This window comes from Callorhinus ursinus, unplaced genomic scaffold (assembly GCF_003265705.2).
Source record: "Callorhinus ursinus isolate GAN/ISIS: 27379988/994484 unplaced genomic scaffold, GSC_fseal_2.0 scaffold28, whole genome shotgun sequence".
Classification (NCBI taxonomy): Eukaryota; Metazoa; Chordata; class Mammalia; order Carnivora; family Otariidae; genus Callorhinus; species Callorhinus ursinus.
In genome coordinates, this window is record NW_027397090.1 from 14,178,675 (window position 1) to 14,196,962 (window position 18,288).

Consider the following 18,288-nt stretch of genomic DNA (forward strand, 5'->3'; position numbering starts at 1 on the left):
AGGGAAAGACCATTATACAAGGTTCAGAAGAAAACAAGAGCAAGATACAAAACTGAATGTGGAGACTGGGTGCAGTCACGGGCAGGTCCATGTAATAGCATGGATGGTGAGGCAACGTTTCTTTGTTTTTTTAGAGAAGGAGAGAGTGAGAGAGAGAGAGAGAGAGAAAGCATGTGAGCGGCAGGGAGAGGGAGAGAGAGAGAATCTTAAGCAGGATCCCAGCATAGAGCTTTTGCTGGATCCTTAAGCAGGATTTCAAGACCCTGAGATCACCGCCTAAGCCGAAATCAACTGTCGGACGCTTAACCGATTGAGCCACCCAGGCACCCTGGTAAGGCCACCTTTTATGGTTGTCTTAAGGCTGGGTTTTTGGCTTTATATTTTTCTGAGTTTTAATAGTGGTGAAGAGCAAGTCTGCTGGAGCCAGACTTCCCGGGCTCGAGTCCTACTTAACCACTTACCCACTGTGTAATCTTAGTGAATTACTTAGCCTCCTGGAGTCTATTTTCTAATCTGTAAAATGGGGCTAAAAGTAGTACCTATACCTCACGGAGTTATTATGAAGATTAAATGAGTTCATATGTACATATTATAGAATATAATTTGATAACATAATTATATAATTAATACTTGTATATTTTTTATATAATACATGTTTGTTAAATAAGTAAAATTAAAAAGTGACATGATCTTATAACAACTTAGTCCTCAGAAATTGAAAAAAAAACCCTAGTTATTAAGAGAAATAAAATTTTCTAAAGGGCAACGGGTAAGTCCTTCAATAATAACCCAGTGTGGGAATGGACATGGCAACAGGCATGAGGTGCATACCCACTTCCCAGGCAAAATTCTCTGGAACATTGTTGTCCCTGTGGGGATCTGAGCTGTATGTATCTTGTCCATATTGGTTCCTAGATCCTGCACTAATTAACGCATAGCTTGATTTCTTCACTCACCCCCGTGCAGGCTCAAAACAGCAACAAGTTTAAGTGGTTTGAAGGAATCTGGGATGAGCGGCTTTGTGGTTTGGGAGGCTCCTTGGACTGATCTTGATTTTGGGTACCTGGTGGCCAGGCACACATATCAGGAGGAAAGCATGACCATGGACCACCATGGCTGGTTTTTTAGAATGTAATGCCTCCTCACTGAGGAGAAGAGACAGTATTTGCTGTTTCTATCACTCTGCTGGCTCTGCTCAGATTTGTTACCCATCAATTCCCCAATAATGTTCCTCAGTGTACTGTTGCCCTTCCAAGAAGAGAAGCCATTTCTCACTCAAGTCCCACAACTCCCCAAATAGGGACGTTAATCATTCATGTATGTCAGGTACACGGATAGAGACCTTCATTGGCCTTTCGTGAAAACCCAGTTCTCTCTCTTCCTTATCTTCCCTCCTGCTTCTAAGAGAGCAGGAATGTTGCCTGGCTTCAACCTCCATCTGAGTGTTGTGATGTGTGAGTACAGAAGGTCAGTCATGTGGAGCACACACCAGGTTCCATCCCCCAGACTTGCCCGGCTGCCTGGATCAGTGTGAGAAGGCAGAGTGGACTATAATTCTTGCCTGCGGATGTCTTGGCTGACACGAAAAACAGTTGAAACCAGAATGGCCCCGCAAGCATGCTGGATCACTCTCACAGCCAACTTGGGGAAAGAAAATCCTCTTTATGAAATCCCTCCCTCCGAGAAGCCAGTCACTTGGAGATGCCAAGTACACTGGTGTGGATGGCTGTGGTCAAATCCAAGAGCTTTAACAGACCCTCTTCCCAGTGCTACTTCCATAAAAGTAACAAAATTTTTAAAAATTCCGTTAGGGTCTTGCTACACACACAAATCCTGAGAAAGCCTAACCCATTTTCTGATGAATGGCTCCTGTATTCCAGCTGTTGGATTTCGTGGAGTGAATCTGGATGGAACTCTACTTCTCGGACCAAAAGCAAAATGAAGCAAGATGTTAACACATTTCATGGGCATAAGAGTGACGGCAAGGTCAGCTACTCTGTCAGTCCGTGCGTCGGTGCTGGCCAAGGGGCCGTCGGAGAAACCAAGAAACAAGGTAATACCTTGTCCTCGAGGATTGAGAATGCAGCTGGAGCGAGAGCACACACAGTTATAGCAGCATAAGAACACACCCAGAGACTCACGTTGGCAATAATTTTGTTAGCTGTCACCTCCGGTTATAGAATCACCCCTCCCCCATAATTCTGCCTCCAAAAATGGCAGGGCTGGGGGACAGGGAAGGATCTACAGATAAACTGGATCTACCCAAACTGCAGCTCCCGAATGTCAAGCAGAATCATTCCTCCTCTTGTCAATTTTGGGCAGTTTTTTCCCTTCTGAAAACACACCTGTTTTTCTAATTATATATATTAAAAAAATGTATGGAATTGTACCAACCAGAATATGCAGAATAGTATAAACAAAGAAGGAAAAGCTTTTTTTATTTCCACATTCAGATATGGCCAGATATAGCTACACAAAACTGGAATGTTCCATATATTGCTTGGTCTTCTGTTTTCCCCCATAATATTCTCTATGCGCTTCACACATCACTAAACTTCATTCTCAAAAAACGTTCCCCTTTGTCCCACAGGGTCACTGATGCCGCTGTGATTTTGGGTTCGATCAAGAGTCTGCAGTCACTGTTGCTGCTAGGCCCCCCGAAGCCGGTGTGGGTTTCCTTCCCGAAGTGGACGGGGGTGGGGGACGTCCAAGGAGAGAGGAACTGTGTGACTAAGTGCGATGACAGAAGGGTGTTCGTTCTCTAGGGCAGCACCACCCAATGGAACTCTCTTCGATGATGGAAACGATCGAGTTCTCCCTCTGTCTTGCTGTTGGTACAGGAGCATCCAGTGGCTGAGCTAGTGCAGTGGAGGAAATGGCTCTTTCACTTTGTTTCATTTTGGAGGAAATGGCTCTTTCACTTTGTTTCATTTTAATTAATTAAAACTTAGGTAGCCACGTGCGGCTCGTGGCCCCTGTCCTGGACAGCAAGCTCTCGGGCATTCCGCCTTCCCAGCGTTAGCAGACTTTGTTTCAGAAATGTCTCTGGTTAAATTCCTGGAGGAAAAACACACGACCCACCACCAAGGGTTTCAATAAAAGCCAGACAATGATTCTTAGACTCGTGGCCTCCAAGATAGGAATTTATATTGGACTCCTCAATACATTTATCTTTTCTTAAAAATCCACCACTCCGATCTTTGTGGAGGGAACCAGAATATACATACATCCGTAAGTAAACAATGGTCACCAGGCTTGCAACCCTCCGGAGGGCTGACGAGTGACCGTCTGAAGCATTTCAGCACTCCTGAAGGAGCGAGCCACATTCCCCTCTGGAAGTAGGCGAAGGAAAAGGAAACAAGTCGCACACTTTCTGCCTAGCTTGCCGGGCCCGCTGGGAGTGGCAGCAAGTCCAGTCCCATCTCCAGCGGCCCCACCACAGGAGGGTGGCGTCAAGTCCGACACCTAGGCTCGACCCAACAGTTCACCCCCTGGACGGGGATGAATATCATCAGCCGGTACCTCATCAAGGGGCTGCGTCGGGAGCTGTGTACTTAGTGGGTCTGTTTATGTAGCAGACGGCTTTGCAAAACAGAATTCTCATTTTCCTTTACCATGAGGCTGGGAACCACCACCAAACTCTGGGCAACAGGAAAAGCGCTGGATGGACGGTGTGCAGAATCAAAGACTGACCACCCCCCCCCGCCCCCACCTCGTGGTAAGCTCTGCCAGGACCACGATGACAACTTAGAGAGGCGGACAGCCTGCAGGGGGAGCCCCTCACAGGCCATGGCGAGGTCTCCCAGAACTACTTCCCCAACCAGGCGTTTCCTGAGCAGGCTTGGCAGAACCCTTTGTGAGTCTTCTCAGAAACCATGACAAAGGCCATCACTTCCCAAGCCCCCCTGAGCCCTTTGGATGGGAAAAACCCTCCCGCTTCTGTGTGCCCCTGGGAGATCCTTTCAGGGGTCAGGCCAAGCACTGCCATGCTCAGCCCCGGCCAGGCCTCAGGAGCCGGCTGCTTCCTTGACCTTCCAGAAGGAGCACTGATTTTACCGTGTGTGCTTGCCCCCATTGCTGTATTTCTGTAAAGGGAGGGGTTCACAGTATCTGCCTGACAAGGTACACGCGCAGGTTCCAGGGGACCGAAAGGAAGACCGTGTGAAGACTCGCGCTCTCCACGTGCTGCTTTGTCTTCTTCTACGAACACAAGCATTTCCAGTTTTATACTTCTACTCACTCAAGGACTATTTACTAAGCACCCAAGTGCCAGAGACACAACGGTGGCTAAGATGCACGGCGTGCCTTCTTGGAGTTGATGTTTTAGTGAGAAAGAACGAGAAACATGCCCACAAGAAACCCAGGAACACCGTTTCATACTCTGTAGGACGATATAAAGGACACTTTCAGGGACACAGAGAGTCTTGACTCTCTTCTCCAGCATGCACGCAAGACAGGAAGAGGGAAAGGCAACAGGTGAGAGAGAAGGCTGCGTGCTGACAGCCGTTCCCTCTGTTCGGCCCTGGCTCGTGGTGGCAGGTACAAGTAGGGGGCATCCGCCCCCCAGCTCTGCTGAGGACCAGCCCCGACAGTCTTCCTCCGTCAGTGGCTCTGACCTGCTCGTGCCCGGGAGGAAGACGCGCAGATTTGAGAGGTGTAGGGACAGCTGGTGTGCCTCAGCTCTTGGGTGGTACAGCCGTTTGCTAGCCAAGTGGGAGGAAGGATATGTATTTATGAGCTTTATGACTTAATTATTTTTCCGCAGAGACTATAATTTTGTGGGTTACTTTAGGAAATGTAGAGGGGTTTTTTTGCCTCAGTCCTATAACTGTTGCACGAGCAGGGGCATGGGTGAACCTGGGTGATGAACGGGACCGCGGGGGGGGGGCACGGCTCAGAGAGCCCAGGGACAGGGACCAAGCAGACACATGACCCTGCTCCCCTAATTTCTCCTTCTCCAATACTCTTATGGCTCTTTGCACATATTCCCTGGGAATCCTGGAGCTACCCCCTTTGAATACCTTCTGTGATCCATGGCACAAGCCATCCAGAAGAAGAGAGGAAAACACAGGTGAGCCTCTGCTAAAGCTCCCAAAGGCCAGAAGCATATGCTCTTTGGCATCTTGACTTCTCAGCCTGACTTTATGCACTCCAACCTTACTCAGAGAAGGGCCCAGGGAATCACACGCTTACTACTCACATGGTGACTTTGTATGAGAAAATTTGTAGGATTCCTTCTCGGGTGGCCCCCTGATATTCTTGCCTTGTAAGCAGGTGATTCAAGCAAACATTCCCATTTGCAGAGACAGTGAGATGGAAGCAGAGGACCTGTTGCATTCGCTGCCTTTATAACCAGTACTTTGCTTATACGATGCCATGCAAATAAAAGTGGAAAATTCATGCAACCATTTTAATATTTCCAAACATCCAGAAATTTGAAATTATTTATGGATCTAGCCTTTATCTTAGAACAAATGGGCAGCAGGACTCAAACAGCTACTATATAAGCTCCTACTAAGTTCGGGGCTTTCTCATTTGCAATCCCCTTGCTTGGGCATTTTTGTGGAACACTTTGGTTAGCATTATGCCAACTGCTTGAGAATTCTGTCAGAAGGCAGGAAAGGAACTAATATTTATTTGCTCCACGTCAGGCACCGTCCTACATGTTTCAGACAGAAAATCTCCATCCTTACGACAACTTTTGAGTCAAGCGGTGTTGTCCCCACTTTATAGACAAAGAAGCAGAGAAGTTAAAATAACTTACCTAAATCCTCAGAGCTACCGAGTTTTCAGAGCTAGAAATCAAACCCTGGTCTCTTTTGGTGACAGAGCTCATACAGACTACTAGGGCTTGAGCTCATGGACCAAATCATTTTAAACACAGTCTTGCCATTTCTGTTGACGTCCCTTACTGCCAACTTCAGAGGCAATTTACTCACTCTGGACAAATACTTCATAACGTACAAACACTTTCATTAGGGAGAAAATCATTGAATTCATTAATGGAAATCAATAAAATCACCTAACTGCTAAAAAATTCTAAAAACCCTCAAAAGTAGAAACAGAGACATTTTAGACACTTCCTTTGGCCAATTTTCTGATTTAGTCACTATTTCATTTCCACCCCTTGCACGAACAACTTGGATCTGGGTTTGAATCGTGGATGACCCATTAACCAACTGTGTTAATTTATCCAATTTGGACAAATTATTTTCCTGCTTGAGCCTCATTATCTTTTAAAATAACACCTATTTTATTGGGTTGTGGAAAGCATTATACATGAGTGTGTTTATAAAAGCATATATTGCATTCCCTGGCAGGTAGGAGGCCCTTAGTAAATAGAGCAATTACTATTGCCATGAAATGAGCTCAGAAGTATTTCTAGATTCTGTATAACGTACAAGCAATTCTTTAGAAATGTTTCCCTCTCATAAGCCACCGCCCTCAAGTACAAAATGATACTGCTCTTAAAAGTGGAATCACAATTTGGTTGTCATTTTTTGGCTCCTGGCCATGGCCAGCAACATCCTCCAGGTCTTCATCTAGCTAGAACTCCACTCAGTCTCCTCCCTGGAAGTGGTGGAGAAACGGACTCTTCATTTTGACACAGAGTCTACAAATGCAGAAGCCGCAGGGACGGCTCACAGACTGGGTGAGGAAGACAGGTTTTTCTCTGGGCTGAGAACTGAACCAGCTTCCACAGCACTCGAGCTATTTACGACTGACATTTAAGCATCTACTGTACTAAGAAAGAGGAAAATAATGGACATAATAACCCTTACGATTCCACTTGGACACATTCCTCTTGTGGGAGCCCGGGGACAGTGGTTCAGAAGTCGACCACCGGAGCAACTGCCTGGTCCCCTTGCCCTCTGGCCGAGAGGCTCCTGCATGGTCCCACCAAGATCCAAGAAAGGGCGCCATTTTCATCTGGAGCATCTGCTCCCAGTTGGCGGGTCACAGAGAGATGCGCTCAGGACACTCGGTGCTTTCCTCTGCTTGCGCCCCTCACAGCCCCTCAACGGTCTGCACGAGCTGCTAAAGCTCGTTTGTTACCACGAGCCACACTTGGCCTCGGTGTTGTGTCCAGGGCAGGGTTGGGAGAAAGGGAGAGGGTTTGCTAGTATGTCTGCAAAGGGTCCCACAAGGGGCTGGGAGTGGGCAGAGCCTGCTGCTGACAGGGACAAAAGGGAAAGGCGACAGAGCAGAGGGAGGACGGCAGGCGCAAAACACTCCTGGTTCAGAGATGTAATCCATTTTCATTTAAATATCCTCCACCCCCCCAAACCCCTAACGCGTGGTGGCCTCTGGCTTCCAAATTCTCAGAAGTGATAAGCTGCCAAAGTAAACTAATTGCAATGTGTCTCAGTAATTGCCATGTGTGGGTATCTGCAGTTATAGTAAAATGGTTCAGTGAATCCTGACAGTGATAATGAAACACTTGGAAATGACATAAAATGAAGACTCTCAAATCCAGAAGACCCGAAGAGTCTGAAATGGATCCAAAAGCCGGGCTTTGCCACGTACCAGCTGTGTGGCCTTGAGGAAACCACGGCCTCTCTGAGCCTGAGAGTCCCTGTGTCTAAAAGGGGGATACTACTACGCACGTGGCAGCATGATCCTCATGGTGGGAGGAGAAAGCAGCAGAAGGAACAAATGGATGGGGCTCACTGCCCCGTCGCCCACGAGTTGCCGCCCACACCCCAACACCTGCCTGCGACTCAAACATCCTCAATACCTGCGAGGCCCAGAATGGAGGGTTCGGGATCTGGCCTTTCTGGGTCTGATGGTCGTGTGAAGTGACATCATCCCAAAGTGGCCACTGGTTGGCGTTGGCAAGAATGAGCTGGGAACTTCTCTAGGAGCAGGCTCCGCCGCTTGTATGGGTACTCCTACTGAGTGGGGTCACATGAAATAGGAGGTGTGGAAATACCTGGCAAACAGTAAAACCCACTGCAGATTCCAGCCCTGCTGTCTGATTATAAGCCTGGTGCTACTTGTCCTCCTACTTTCCCTGAGTCCAGAGGTGTACCTGCCCTGGCTGAGGACGGCTCTGCCCCATAAAGCTCACACCAACCCCCGCCGGGCTATTTGAGCCTGAAGCAGAACAAGGAAAGAATGGCAAAGAATGAAGACTTAATTCTGGGTGCCCTTGGCCTTCCGAGCAAACTCTGCTGTAAGAAAGGTCCAGCAAAGAAGAGGATCCCAGACAGAGATTAAAAGAAGGGCTGCAGCCCCCCCGCCCCCCAGGGGGGGGGGTCTAGGCGAGCCATTCTGGTCTTGATAGCTTTGAGGTTGTGCTATATTTACAGGACTTCCCCAGGAAGTAAAGGAAGAAGGAAGCTGGAAAGTATTTACTTTCTCTACCACGGGCCAATTGCTTCCTTTGGATTATCTCTGATTGGAGAAGCATGCCAAGGGAGCACGGAGTTCTCAGCATCGGCTCCAACTCAGCTCTAGGCAGACTTAGTGAATCAGAACGTCTGTGTGAACGGCCTGGAAATATTCATGTTGAACAAGGTATTTCTTACACTAAAGAGTGAGAGGTTCTGAGAACATCTTTGGAGGATTTTTTAATCTTCTGAAAGTTTTCCAAATGAAAGACCAATAGGAAAACACAGAACAGCTCTGATTTCATTTGAAATGGAAGAAGAGAGTGCTTCTCATGGGCCTCTCTTCTCCTCAGCTGGTCCCCAGCCCTTTCTGCTGAGGACTCTCGGGGATAAAGAAATAGTGACCGCCCTCAAGAGCCTTTGGATGATACTCCCAGCAGATATGGATTAAGGTGGCCTCCTTCCCCACCCCCGTGCCTTTCCCACACATTTAAGTTCTTGGTCAAGGTGAAATCATGGGACGTCATTTGCGTGACTCAGAAGTCTGGGTCTTACTGTGGGCCTCACAGTGATCTTGTGACCTAGACTTCTGTTGTCTAGCTGTAACCAGGTTCCCAAAATATATCTGGTCCACTAACTAGGTGACTTCTTGCTTGTTTGAATCCAAGTCTGTGATTATACAATTTTCCAGCACTCAATCTAAGAGTGGGCAAACTTCCCGGCAGTCGGACGGAAGGGGGTGACACCAATCCTGGAATCCAGTGATAGTCTTAAGGTTTTGTAAGTGGAACGTCCACTCTGCTATCTCAAACCCACTGACATATATTTCTCTACTGCTCTCCTCCAACCCAGATTTCATCTCAACTTAACATTCTAGACAGTATATTTGGGGAGGCCTAATCATATGCAACAGGAACTTTACTGTGAGGCAGAGGTTCAGGAGATAAACTCAAGCCATTGGCACAAGTGTGAGATGGGGCCCCCTCTTCATGATCTGGGGGCCTGTGCTCTGATGGGTGTATATAGTCTGCAGGGTCCTTCCTTTCCTGCTTCATCTCATTCCACTGCACACTAGAGTCCTGAATTTTAAGTATGTATTAAGCATCTAAAATTTTGTCAAGTGCTACAGGGAATACATAGATGGTATGATTCCCCGCCTACACAGGGACCGCAAGGACTATTCTCTCACTGAAAGTTTTCCAAATGAAAGACCAATAGGAGCAACTAAGCTCAAAGATTCTGATCTATGAACCTTCTATACTACAGCCTTTCAGCATGACCTCCTGTTCTAACACGGAATTTTATTTTTTTTTTTAATGGAGGAAGAAACAAAGATGATGAAGGTATGATCGGCCTGGTCCAGGTGACCTGGAGAGTTCTGCTGTTCCAAGCCACCCTTTTCTGCTGGGTGCCAGAGAGACTATGGAACCTGAATGGGAAAAAGAGTGGGCAGAAGAATTAGGTAACTTGACCCATCCACAGAACGCCCTGAGCTCTTTTACGAAACCATGCCAAGTCAAGGAACTTGATCAACTACTCTGAGTTCCATCTCTAAATAGGGGCAGAAATATATTTCCTACTCTCTTCACAAAGTTATAATGAGAATTCAGGTATTCATACAACAAACATCTTACTGAGCAGTTCTGTTATAGTTACCAGGTACTGATAAAACTTTTGTACTGAAGAGTAATTTATAAAACACACACTGCAATATAAATGTAGGTACCCTCACTGACCTCACTAGTATTGATAAAAATGCTGCACCAGCCCAGATCGACAGGTGCAAAAAAGACCTTGGGTAAATACTTGGCTAACTGAGATTTCTGGAATCATTCTGCCATAATGATGAGAAAATTTAAGAACGTGAAGAAGAGGTTGTGCTTTGCGATGTGTGATATGAGACTGGGTTTGGTGGAGGAATGTAGAGGGGGAAGGGCTGGTTGTTACACTTAAATGATCTAGAAAAATGCCTGAATGTTTTTACTTCATGGCTGCATCTTACGAAGTCTAGTTCTTAAAGACCTTGCAAGAGAACAAAATGGAGAGTTTAGTCAGAACAATCTGGTTGGGGAGGGAAATTTTCTGTAATCAGAAAGGGAACTCACAATGTAAGTAAACCAACTAGAAATTCTAAGGAAACTGGGATTGTTCTGCAACATGGTCTGAGCCCAGATGATCTGAATGAGTGCAGATCAAGGCAGTTTTGGGGTTTCATTGTTGCTCTTTTGTTTTGTTTAACACAGTGTCCTCATTACCGGTCACCCATATATCCTGATGTTGGGTTCCCCCCACTTTATTTTAAGGAAATAAATAGCCCACAGCTATTCACATTTTTTCTTCTAAGCCATGAACTGCTTATCACAATTACAAGGAAAATTCCAGCTAAAAATACAAGAATCACAAGACAGAGATTGCCATTAATATGTTCAGCCTTGAAGAGTCCAACTAAGCAGCCTGTAAAATAGAGTTATAAGAAAATATTTAACTTGATTTGAAGAGCTCCATTCATCAGAGGCTAAACTTCATGAGTTTCAGATAGAAGACAGAACGTTTGCTTCTGGAAAAAAAATGTCATTAATTCCCCAGAATTAAGAATGAAAAAGCACTAGATCTGTAATAATGTTCATCAAACACTTTTCTATAAATGTTTTTAAGTTAACTGACAGAGAAGTCACAATAGTCAATGAAACAGAAATTTTCTGGATATTTTCCTTCTCTTTGATACATTTTTGGGTTCCAATTAAGGAAAACAAAGAGTCATGCTGTGAGCAACACAGCCTGCCTGGCAGGGTGAAAGAGCGAGCAAAGTGCTTAATAAGTAATATTATATATTACATATATATATATATATATATATATATATATATATATACACACACACACATATATATATATATATATATATATATAAACCCCCAAACAGCAGTTACGACCACTTCATCCTTGTTATAATGAAACTACCTTTAGAGCTCACTACAAATATGAAAAGATGCTGAATCACATTACTAACCAAAGGAAAATGCAAAATAACGTTGCTGCGCACGCTGTCGAGAATTAAAATGACTGACGATGTCTAGGGTGGGGACATGCACTCTGCTCTGTTGTGGAGCCTAAACCGGCATGGTCTTCGTTAAGGGATCTATGGCAGGATCTACCCAACTTTAAAATGTGCATATCCATCAAACCGGCAATTTCTTTTCCAGAAATAATTCCTGAAGAAGGTATGCAGAGAGATACAGAGGTGTGTGAGGGTGTTCATGTAAACACTCACATGTGCATAAAGAGATTTAATATAGCATTGTTAATAAAACCAAAAAAATGTCTATCAGTAGGGGAATGATTTTAAAAAAATGACATGTTCCTGTACGTACTACATAATTTTTTTAAAAAGGAGCGGATCAGGCGCCTGGGTGGCTCAGTTGGTTGAGCGACTGCCTTCGGCTCAGGTCATGATCCTGTAGTCCCGGGATCGAGTCCTGCATCGGGCTCCCTGCTCAGCGGGGAGATTGCTTCTCCTCTGACCCTCTTCCCTCTCATGCTCTCTCTCTTTCTCTCTCTCTCTCAAATAAATAAATATAAAAAATAAAAAAATAAAAATAAAAAGTAAGTCATAAAATAAAATGCAGAATGCAAGCCCATTTTTATAACAGGGCATGTGTGTATGTATGTATATACATGTAAGTTTATGTAAGTACACATACACACATACATTTCATTTCTATAAACATCTAAAAAGTCATTAATAGTCTTGGGGCACCTGGGTGGCTCAGTCAGTTGAGCAACTGCCTTTGGCTCAGGTCGTGATCCCAGGGTCCTGGGATCGATCCCCACGTTGGGTTCTTTGCTCAGAGGGGAGCCTGCTTCTCCCTCTCCCGCTCCCTTTGTGCTCTCCCTCTCTCTCTCTCAAATAAATAAATGAAATATTTTTTAAAAAGTTATTAATAGTCTTAATAGTCTTTACCTTTCATCGTTGCTGAAAACAACTTAAACTCTTTATAAGCCTAAGTACACTAAGCATCAAAAAAAAAAACAGGTAAATTTTTTCTTTTCTAATTTAAAAAAATCAGTGAGAATTTTCAAACTGTATTTTAAGGACTGTGCCAAGAGTCTAATAGCCCTGATTTGATAGTAATGCAGGTTCCAACAGTTACTCTTGCACGCGTGTGCTCGAGAGGCAAACACGGCGCATGTGAGGCTATGATACACACACACACACACACACACACACACACACCCCATGGGGCAATCCCACTGGAGGCATGAGAGAGAGAGAGCGTCCCCTTCCCTAGAGTGACATATCGGCTGGCTGAGGCACAGACTCTGTGGTCAGAGGGTCTGCGTGTAGTTTCCAGCTTCACCATTTCGAGAGTGAGAAATCTGGGGCAACTTATTTAACATTTCAGCGATTCAGATCCCTCATCTGTAAAATGGGAGTAGACAATGCCTTCTTTATAGTGTCGTTATGAGTTCAATGAGAAAGGGCACCGTAAGCATTTGCCACACTGCCTGATGCAGAAGACACGAGATCAAGTGGCCGGTGGGAGACCCCTGTCTCACGAACCACAGTCCCTGTAATGCCTGCAGAATTTTAGCCCCGGAAGGAACCCCGTCAGTAATAGCTCCACACATCCACATCTCACAAACAGAATTCCCAAGCAACCAAGCACTTCCATCGTACTGGATCTACAGGCAACATCGTGAAGGACTGGGGTTAGACAGTCCCCCAAACCAGCTTGGACATCGCTAGGTGTATGACGTGGGGCCAGGTGCTTCATCTCGCAGCCTCGCCTGGGAGATCAGGGTATGCTGGTATTTTTACTAATGTTATTTTGAGGATTTAACAATACAAGTGGATGTACCAGAGCACCCAGCATCTGGAACACGGAAGAAAAAATAACAATAACAACAACCAGCTCTAATTAAATGAGCATCTACTACAGGCTACGCATTTTCTCTCATTCTTATATCAACTCTGAAAGAGAGGTATTGCTACCTCCCGAGTAAGAGCCAGGAAACTGAGATCCAGGCACTGCATGGCTTGGCCATAGGGTTCCCATTCAGATCTGCCTGACTCTAAAGTCTTTTCATCTACCTTTTTTTCTTTTTTTTGGTGGGCGGGCGGGGCGGGGCGGACAGAGGGATAGAGAGATCTTAAGCAAGCTCCACGCTCAGTGTGGAGCCTGATGTGGGACCGGATCCTCGTGACCCTGAGATCATGACCTGAGCAGAAATCAAGAGTTGGGAGAGCCACCCAGGTGCCCCTACTTTCTTTCCCATAGTTCATTACTTCCCTCCCTGTGTCATTTGGGCTAATCACAATTTCCCCTTCTGGTAATCTCCTCTTCTGAGATAATATGACCACTTTGGGGGTATGTCAGCTAGCGGCTGTGAACGCTCTGAAAACTTTCGGAAACAAGGGACTTTTAACTCTGGGAACGCCTCAGACACTTCTTCCCCTGGCTGCCACAGCTACGGGTTTCACTGCTGGACACTCGGCTCCAGGGGTGCAAAGACTCCAATTCACCTCACCGTGTAAGGGAATCATGAGATCAGCCTCTTGCCTCTAGGGCGAGGTCCCAGGCCGTCGGGTAAGCACTGGGTATGTAATGAGAGGGACACAAAAAAGGACCAAGTGCCCAGAGAAAAGAGGGGCCCTGGAAGCTTGACTCCTAATCACGGTTTTGCCAAGCACTGGCTCTACCGATCAGCCTAAGAAGCCATAAGCAAAAATCTCTCTTTCCTCCTCCCCAACACCCCCCATCCTTTTATTCATTCATGTTTATTCAATAAACTTTTATTAAGCATGTACTATGTGCAAAACATTTCCTGTCCCGAGGAAACTTATAGTTAGGGATGGTTAGTTGATCAGTCATCTTTCATGGTAGATGAAAAGACTTTAGAGTCAGGCAGATCTTTAAGGCTATATGGGTTTTAGTCTGTGTGTGTGTCTGTGTGTGTGTGTAGATACTTAATTACATGTGTAGATTATTCACACTTCAGTTGTTTCCATAACCAATCGTTTAAACAGCTCTTCTGATGAAGATGGCCATCCCACACCCCTCCCACAAAGCCCAGCATGCTGTGATGCCAAGTGTACCCCCCTGTACACACCCAAATTTAACTTTTGTTTAATAGAATTAGCACACTGTCAGAATTCATCAAGTACTAGTTATGTAAAACTGCTCTTGGGTAATTTTGCAGTAATTAAGTGTATAAGAGTAATTAAGAATTTCTCTGGATCTAATCATCAATCCCTAGTACTATATAAGCATTAATAACATCGCTGCTGATACCAAAAATTAGTCCTGATGAGGAGTGCTGCTGATAACATTGGAATAATGTGAAATACGCCTGTTGGCTCATTCTCCTTGTGAGTATGTCACAACTTTCCCAGTGAAGACTATTACGCGCTGATTTACAACCAATCTTATTTGTCTTCCCTGAGATTTCAAAGGGGAAATTGTGACACATGCTTAAATTCTAAGCAATTTCTAGACTTAAATACTTTAGTATTTCACAACTTCACCTATGCCGATGTGACTACATTTCCTGTGGGAGGGGGTCTGTTTATTGTCTCTGCAATTGCCTTTAAACAAAATAACCTTTAAACATTTAGCTTAAACCCCCAGAAATGACATCAGTCGTGGCTGTAACCCATAAGACTCTTCTGGAAAGTACCATTGCACAATCATGGGGTGGCTGGGTGATAGACATTGTGCTATGGTGAGCACTGTGAATTGTGTAAGACTGTTGAATCACAGACCTGTACCTCGGTAACTAATAATACATTATATGTTTAAAAAAAAAAAAAAGAAGATAGTAGGAAGGGAAAAATGAAGGGGGGGAAATTGGAGGGGAGACGAACCACGAGAGAGGATGGACTCTGAGAAACAAACGGAGGGTTGTAGGGGGGAGGGGGGGGGGGGGATGGGTTAGCCCGGTGATGGGTATTAAGGAGGGCTCGTGTTACAATGAGCTCTGGGTGTAATATGCAAATAGTGAATCTTGGAACACTACATCAGAAACTAATGATGTATTGTATGGTGATTAACATAACATAAAAAATTAAATTAAAAAAAATCACTGTAAGTAAACAGAGGAACTTAGAGGAAGAAGTTAAACTTGTAAGGGCCACCTCATTCCATTTAAATATCAATGCTCTGAGATTCCTTCAGCTTGAAAGATGATTTGGCTGTTTGGTAGGATAAGGCCTTTACACAGTGTTTCGTTCTCGGAGGCCTACTGGTGGCTGGAAGCGTTTTGTTTCCCCATGCGGTCAATTTGCACTGGGTTGTCAAGCATACCATGCCATCCTGAGGTGGGAAAATGCCACCACTGTCTGCGAGCTCAATGGGCAGGCTCTATAGGGACTGCGGGCAGGACAGCTCTAAATCATAAGACCCACAGGAGCCAGGACCCACTGGGAGGCTCCCACCCCCCCAAGGCTGCGGTCTTGCTAGCAGACCGCCCAGGCTGGGAGGCAGCTGCATGGTACTCTCCTAATGAAATCTAATGACTGGATCATGCATGATGGAAATCTGCGTGCTGGCAACTGGCCTCTCCAGAGGGTAAAAATAAGAACAAGCAGTGAAAAGCATAGAAATCTGAGACAGGGGGAGAGGGATGTCAAGGGCAGAACCCTCAGAAAGCCTCTACCACTGATTTCCAAGAGGTAATCAGTGTGAAGGAATCTGAGAGACAGTTCCACTTTGTAGATCAGAAAACCAGCTCAGGGAACGTTTCGCTGGCCCTGCGGTGTGCCTATCCAATAAACACCATGAACGGAAGCACGATTTCGTTAAGCCTGGCAATGCACTGAAATATCCTTCTTCCAGACTCCCTTGCAGGTGAGGGTAACCATGTGACGACATTTGGGGTACACTGGTACTTCATTCTTCTCCCTCCCCGCTGCCTGACACAGGGACGAGATACGGAGAATGTCAGCACCTGTACTGTCAACGGGAGGGCAGAAGCCGCCTGTTACAGATGGCGAAGGAAAATGCCAGCAGGGACTGGCCCATCGTGGGCTCCACTGGTGCTCCCCCACCCAGCACCGTCTACTACCAGGGCTGTTGTCTCAGGAGAAGAGCGAGCCCTGACGCCAGGAGCGCTGCTCTAACATGAGAAACAAATCTGGAAAAGTCTTGTGCTCTGGACAATGTGGATTACAAATAACAGGCTCTTTGGGAAAACCTGGGATGGGGACAGACCACTCAAAATCTATGAAACCTTCTAACTCTAGCAGTATCAACACAAGTGGGAATCTGGGCAGCCAGTTCTATGTGGCCAGAGGCTCCTTGGTAGTCCAGAAACGCACACAAGTGTCGGCCGGAAATGTTGGTTTGCAGGACCTGAGGCAACAGGTGCTAGAACCAGCTTGTGGGAAAGATCATGATCTGCCCGTAGCTGAGGGCCAAGCAAGGCCAGGGATGCACCTCTCTGGGGAAGGGGCTCTTAGGGTACTGCTCATTCCCAGCTGTACTAAAGGGGGATGGAGGGGCTCCTACCTGTGTAGCAGCTAGGCTGAAGGCTTTTTTCATTTCCTTCTCTTCTAGTCCAGCTCCCCTCACCTACAAAAGACTGCGGGTGAATGAACACAATTCCCCATTATTCTGACCTCATTCCTCTACTTACCAGTGGCGTCTGAGTTAACTAGACTGTTGGTTCAGTCACTGTTGTTTGGGTGTGGGTGTGGTACGGGTGTGGTCCAAAACAATCCCAGCAGTTAGGATGCAGCATTCCCACCTCTCCAATTCCGTTCCCTACAACAATGTCCCAGCTTACTTTCCTAAAATACCAGGCTGGCTTCACCGTTCAGTGGGATTATACTTAGCATGGTCCCAAGTCCCTCTATGAGCTGGTCTTGCTGGTTCCCAGCCTCCTCTATTTATCTTCAAAACCCTATTCAAGAGTCACCTCTAGAAAGGTGACTAGCTTCTATGACACCTTCCTCTGAATAAACCAGGTACCTCTTGATAGTATTATTATTATTATTATTATTATTATTGCATGTATCACTGCATTGATTAAATGACATTCACAACCACTTGGCACCTAGTGGGTGACCAATAAACGCTTGCTGAATTGAACTTGGCCACTCCTTGATGGGTCCAGAAGCAGGAAAGTTGTGAAAATGCTGTTTTAGGAATTCCCATGGCAATCTAACAGCCTGGAATGAATAGGGCATTTAAAAAGAAATTATCCATTAGTACCATAACAAAATGTACAAATATCAACTCTCAGGCAACTAATCCAGGCAAAATTCTAAAGCTTGCCCGGGCAAGAGAAATGGTCCTAAAGAGAAAGAAAAGACTGAAGAACAAGCTTACATGATTAGAAAGAGTTGTTCCTATGTTTACAACTAAAATAAAAGACTAAAATGTACTTAGAAGTTGCCTTGGAGATGCCACCCAAACAGAGACCCATAAATGCTATCAACATTCAAACATTAAAAGAAATGACACTTCATCCACCTTACTAATGAAGGCAACATAAATGGATGAAGTCGATGCAGAATCAACAAAACTGAGCTCTAGTCCTGGGTCACTCGCTAGGTGAGGGGCTCAAAAAAGCAGCACTGTTAATCTTTTCAAAGTGTGCCTTTTACAAAACACTCATTAATACGGTAATAATGTATGGCAACAGATGGTGACTATAGTTAGCGCTGGGGGCACTGAGGGAAGTACAGAATTGTCAAATCACGATGTTATACACCTGAAACTAACATAACATTGTCAAGCATACTTCGAGGGTAAATAAATAAACACACACACACAGAGCACACAAAGTCTAAGCGCTGTATTGATTAATATGGCATGAGCAAAGCTCAGTGGGACCTCTTTTTCTTCCTCACCTGGAAGACCAAAGCCCTTTGAATTCTAACTTTCGTGGCTCCGGGTAAGGCAGCAGCATCTACATACAAGTATATTTCCCCATGGAAAAATGTAAACACATA

The 18,288-nt window shown here is 45.4% G+C and overlaps 1 protein-coding gene across 3 annotated transcripts in view; it reads right to left on the bottom strand.

Moving 5' to 3' along the window:
- The window catches only part of GLIS3 (GLIS family zinc finger 3), a 468,639-nt gene that overhangs the window by 5,758 nt on the left and 444,593 nt on the right, over window positions 1–18,288 (bottom strand). For 2 of the 3 annotated variants that reach the window (XM_073878148.1, XM_073878147.1), the window contains one exon: window positions 16,841–16,903. The exons of the other annotated variant lie outside the window; for it this stretch is intronic. In XM_073878148.1, coding sequence (XP_073734249.1) covers window positions 16,841–16,903 — 63 coding nt within the window. The remainder of the gene's footprint in view (window positions 1–16,840; window positions 16,904–18,288) is intronic. 3 annotated transcript variants of the gene reach the window in all.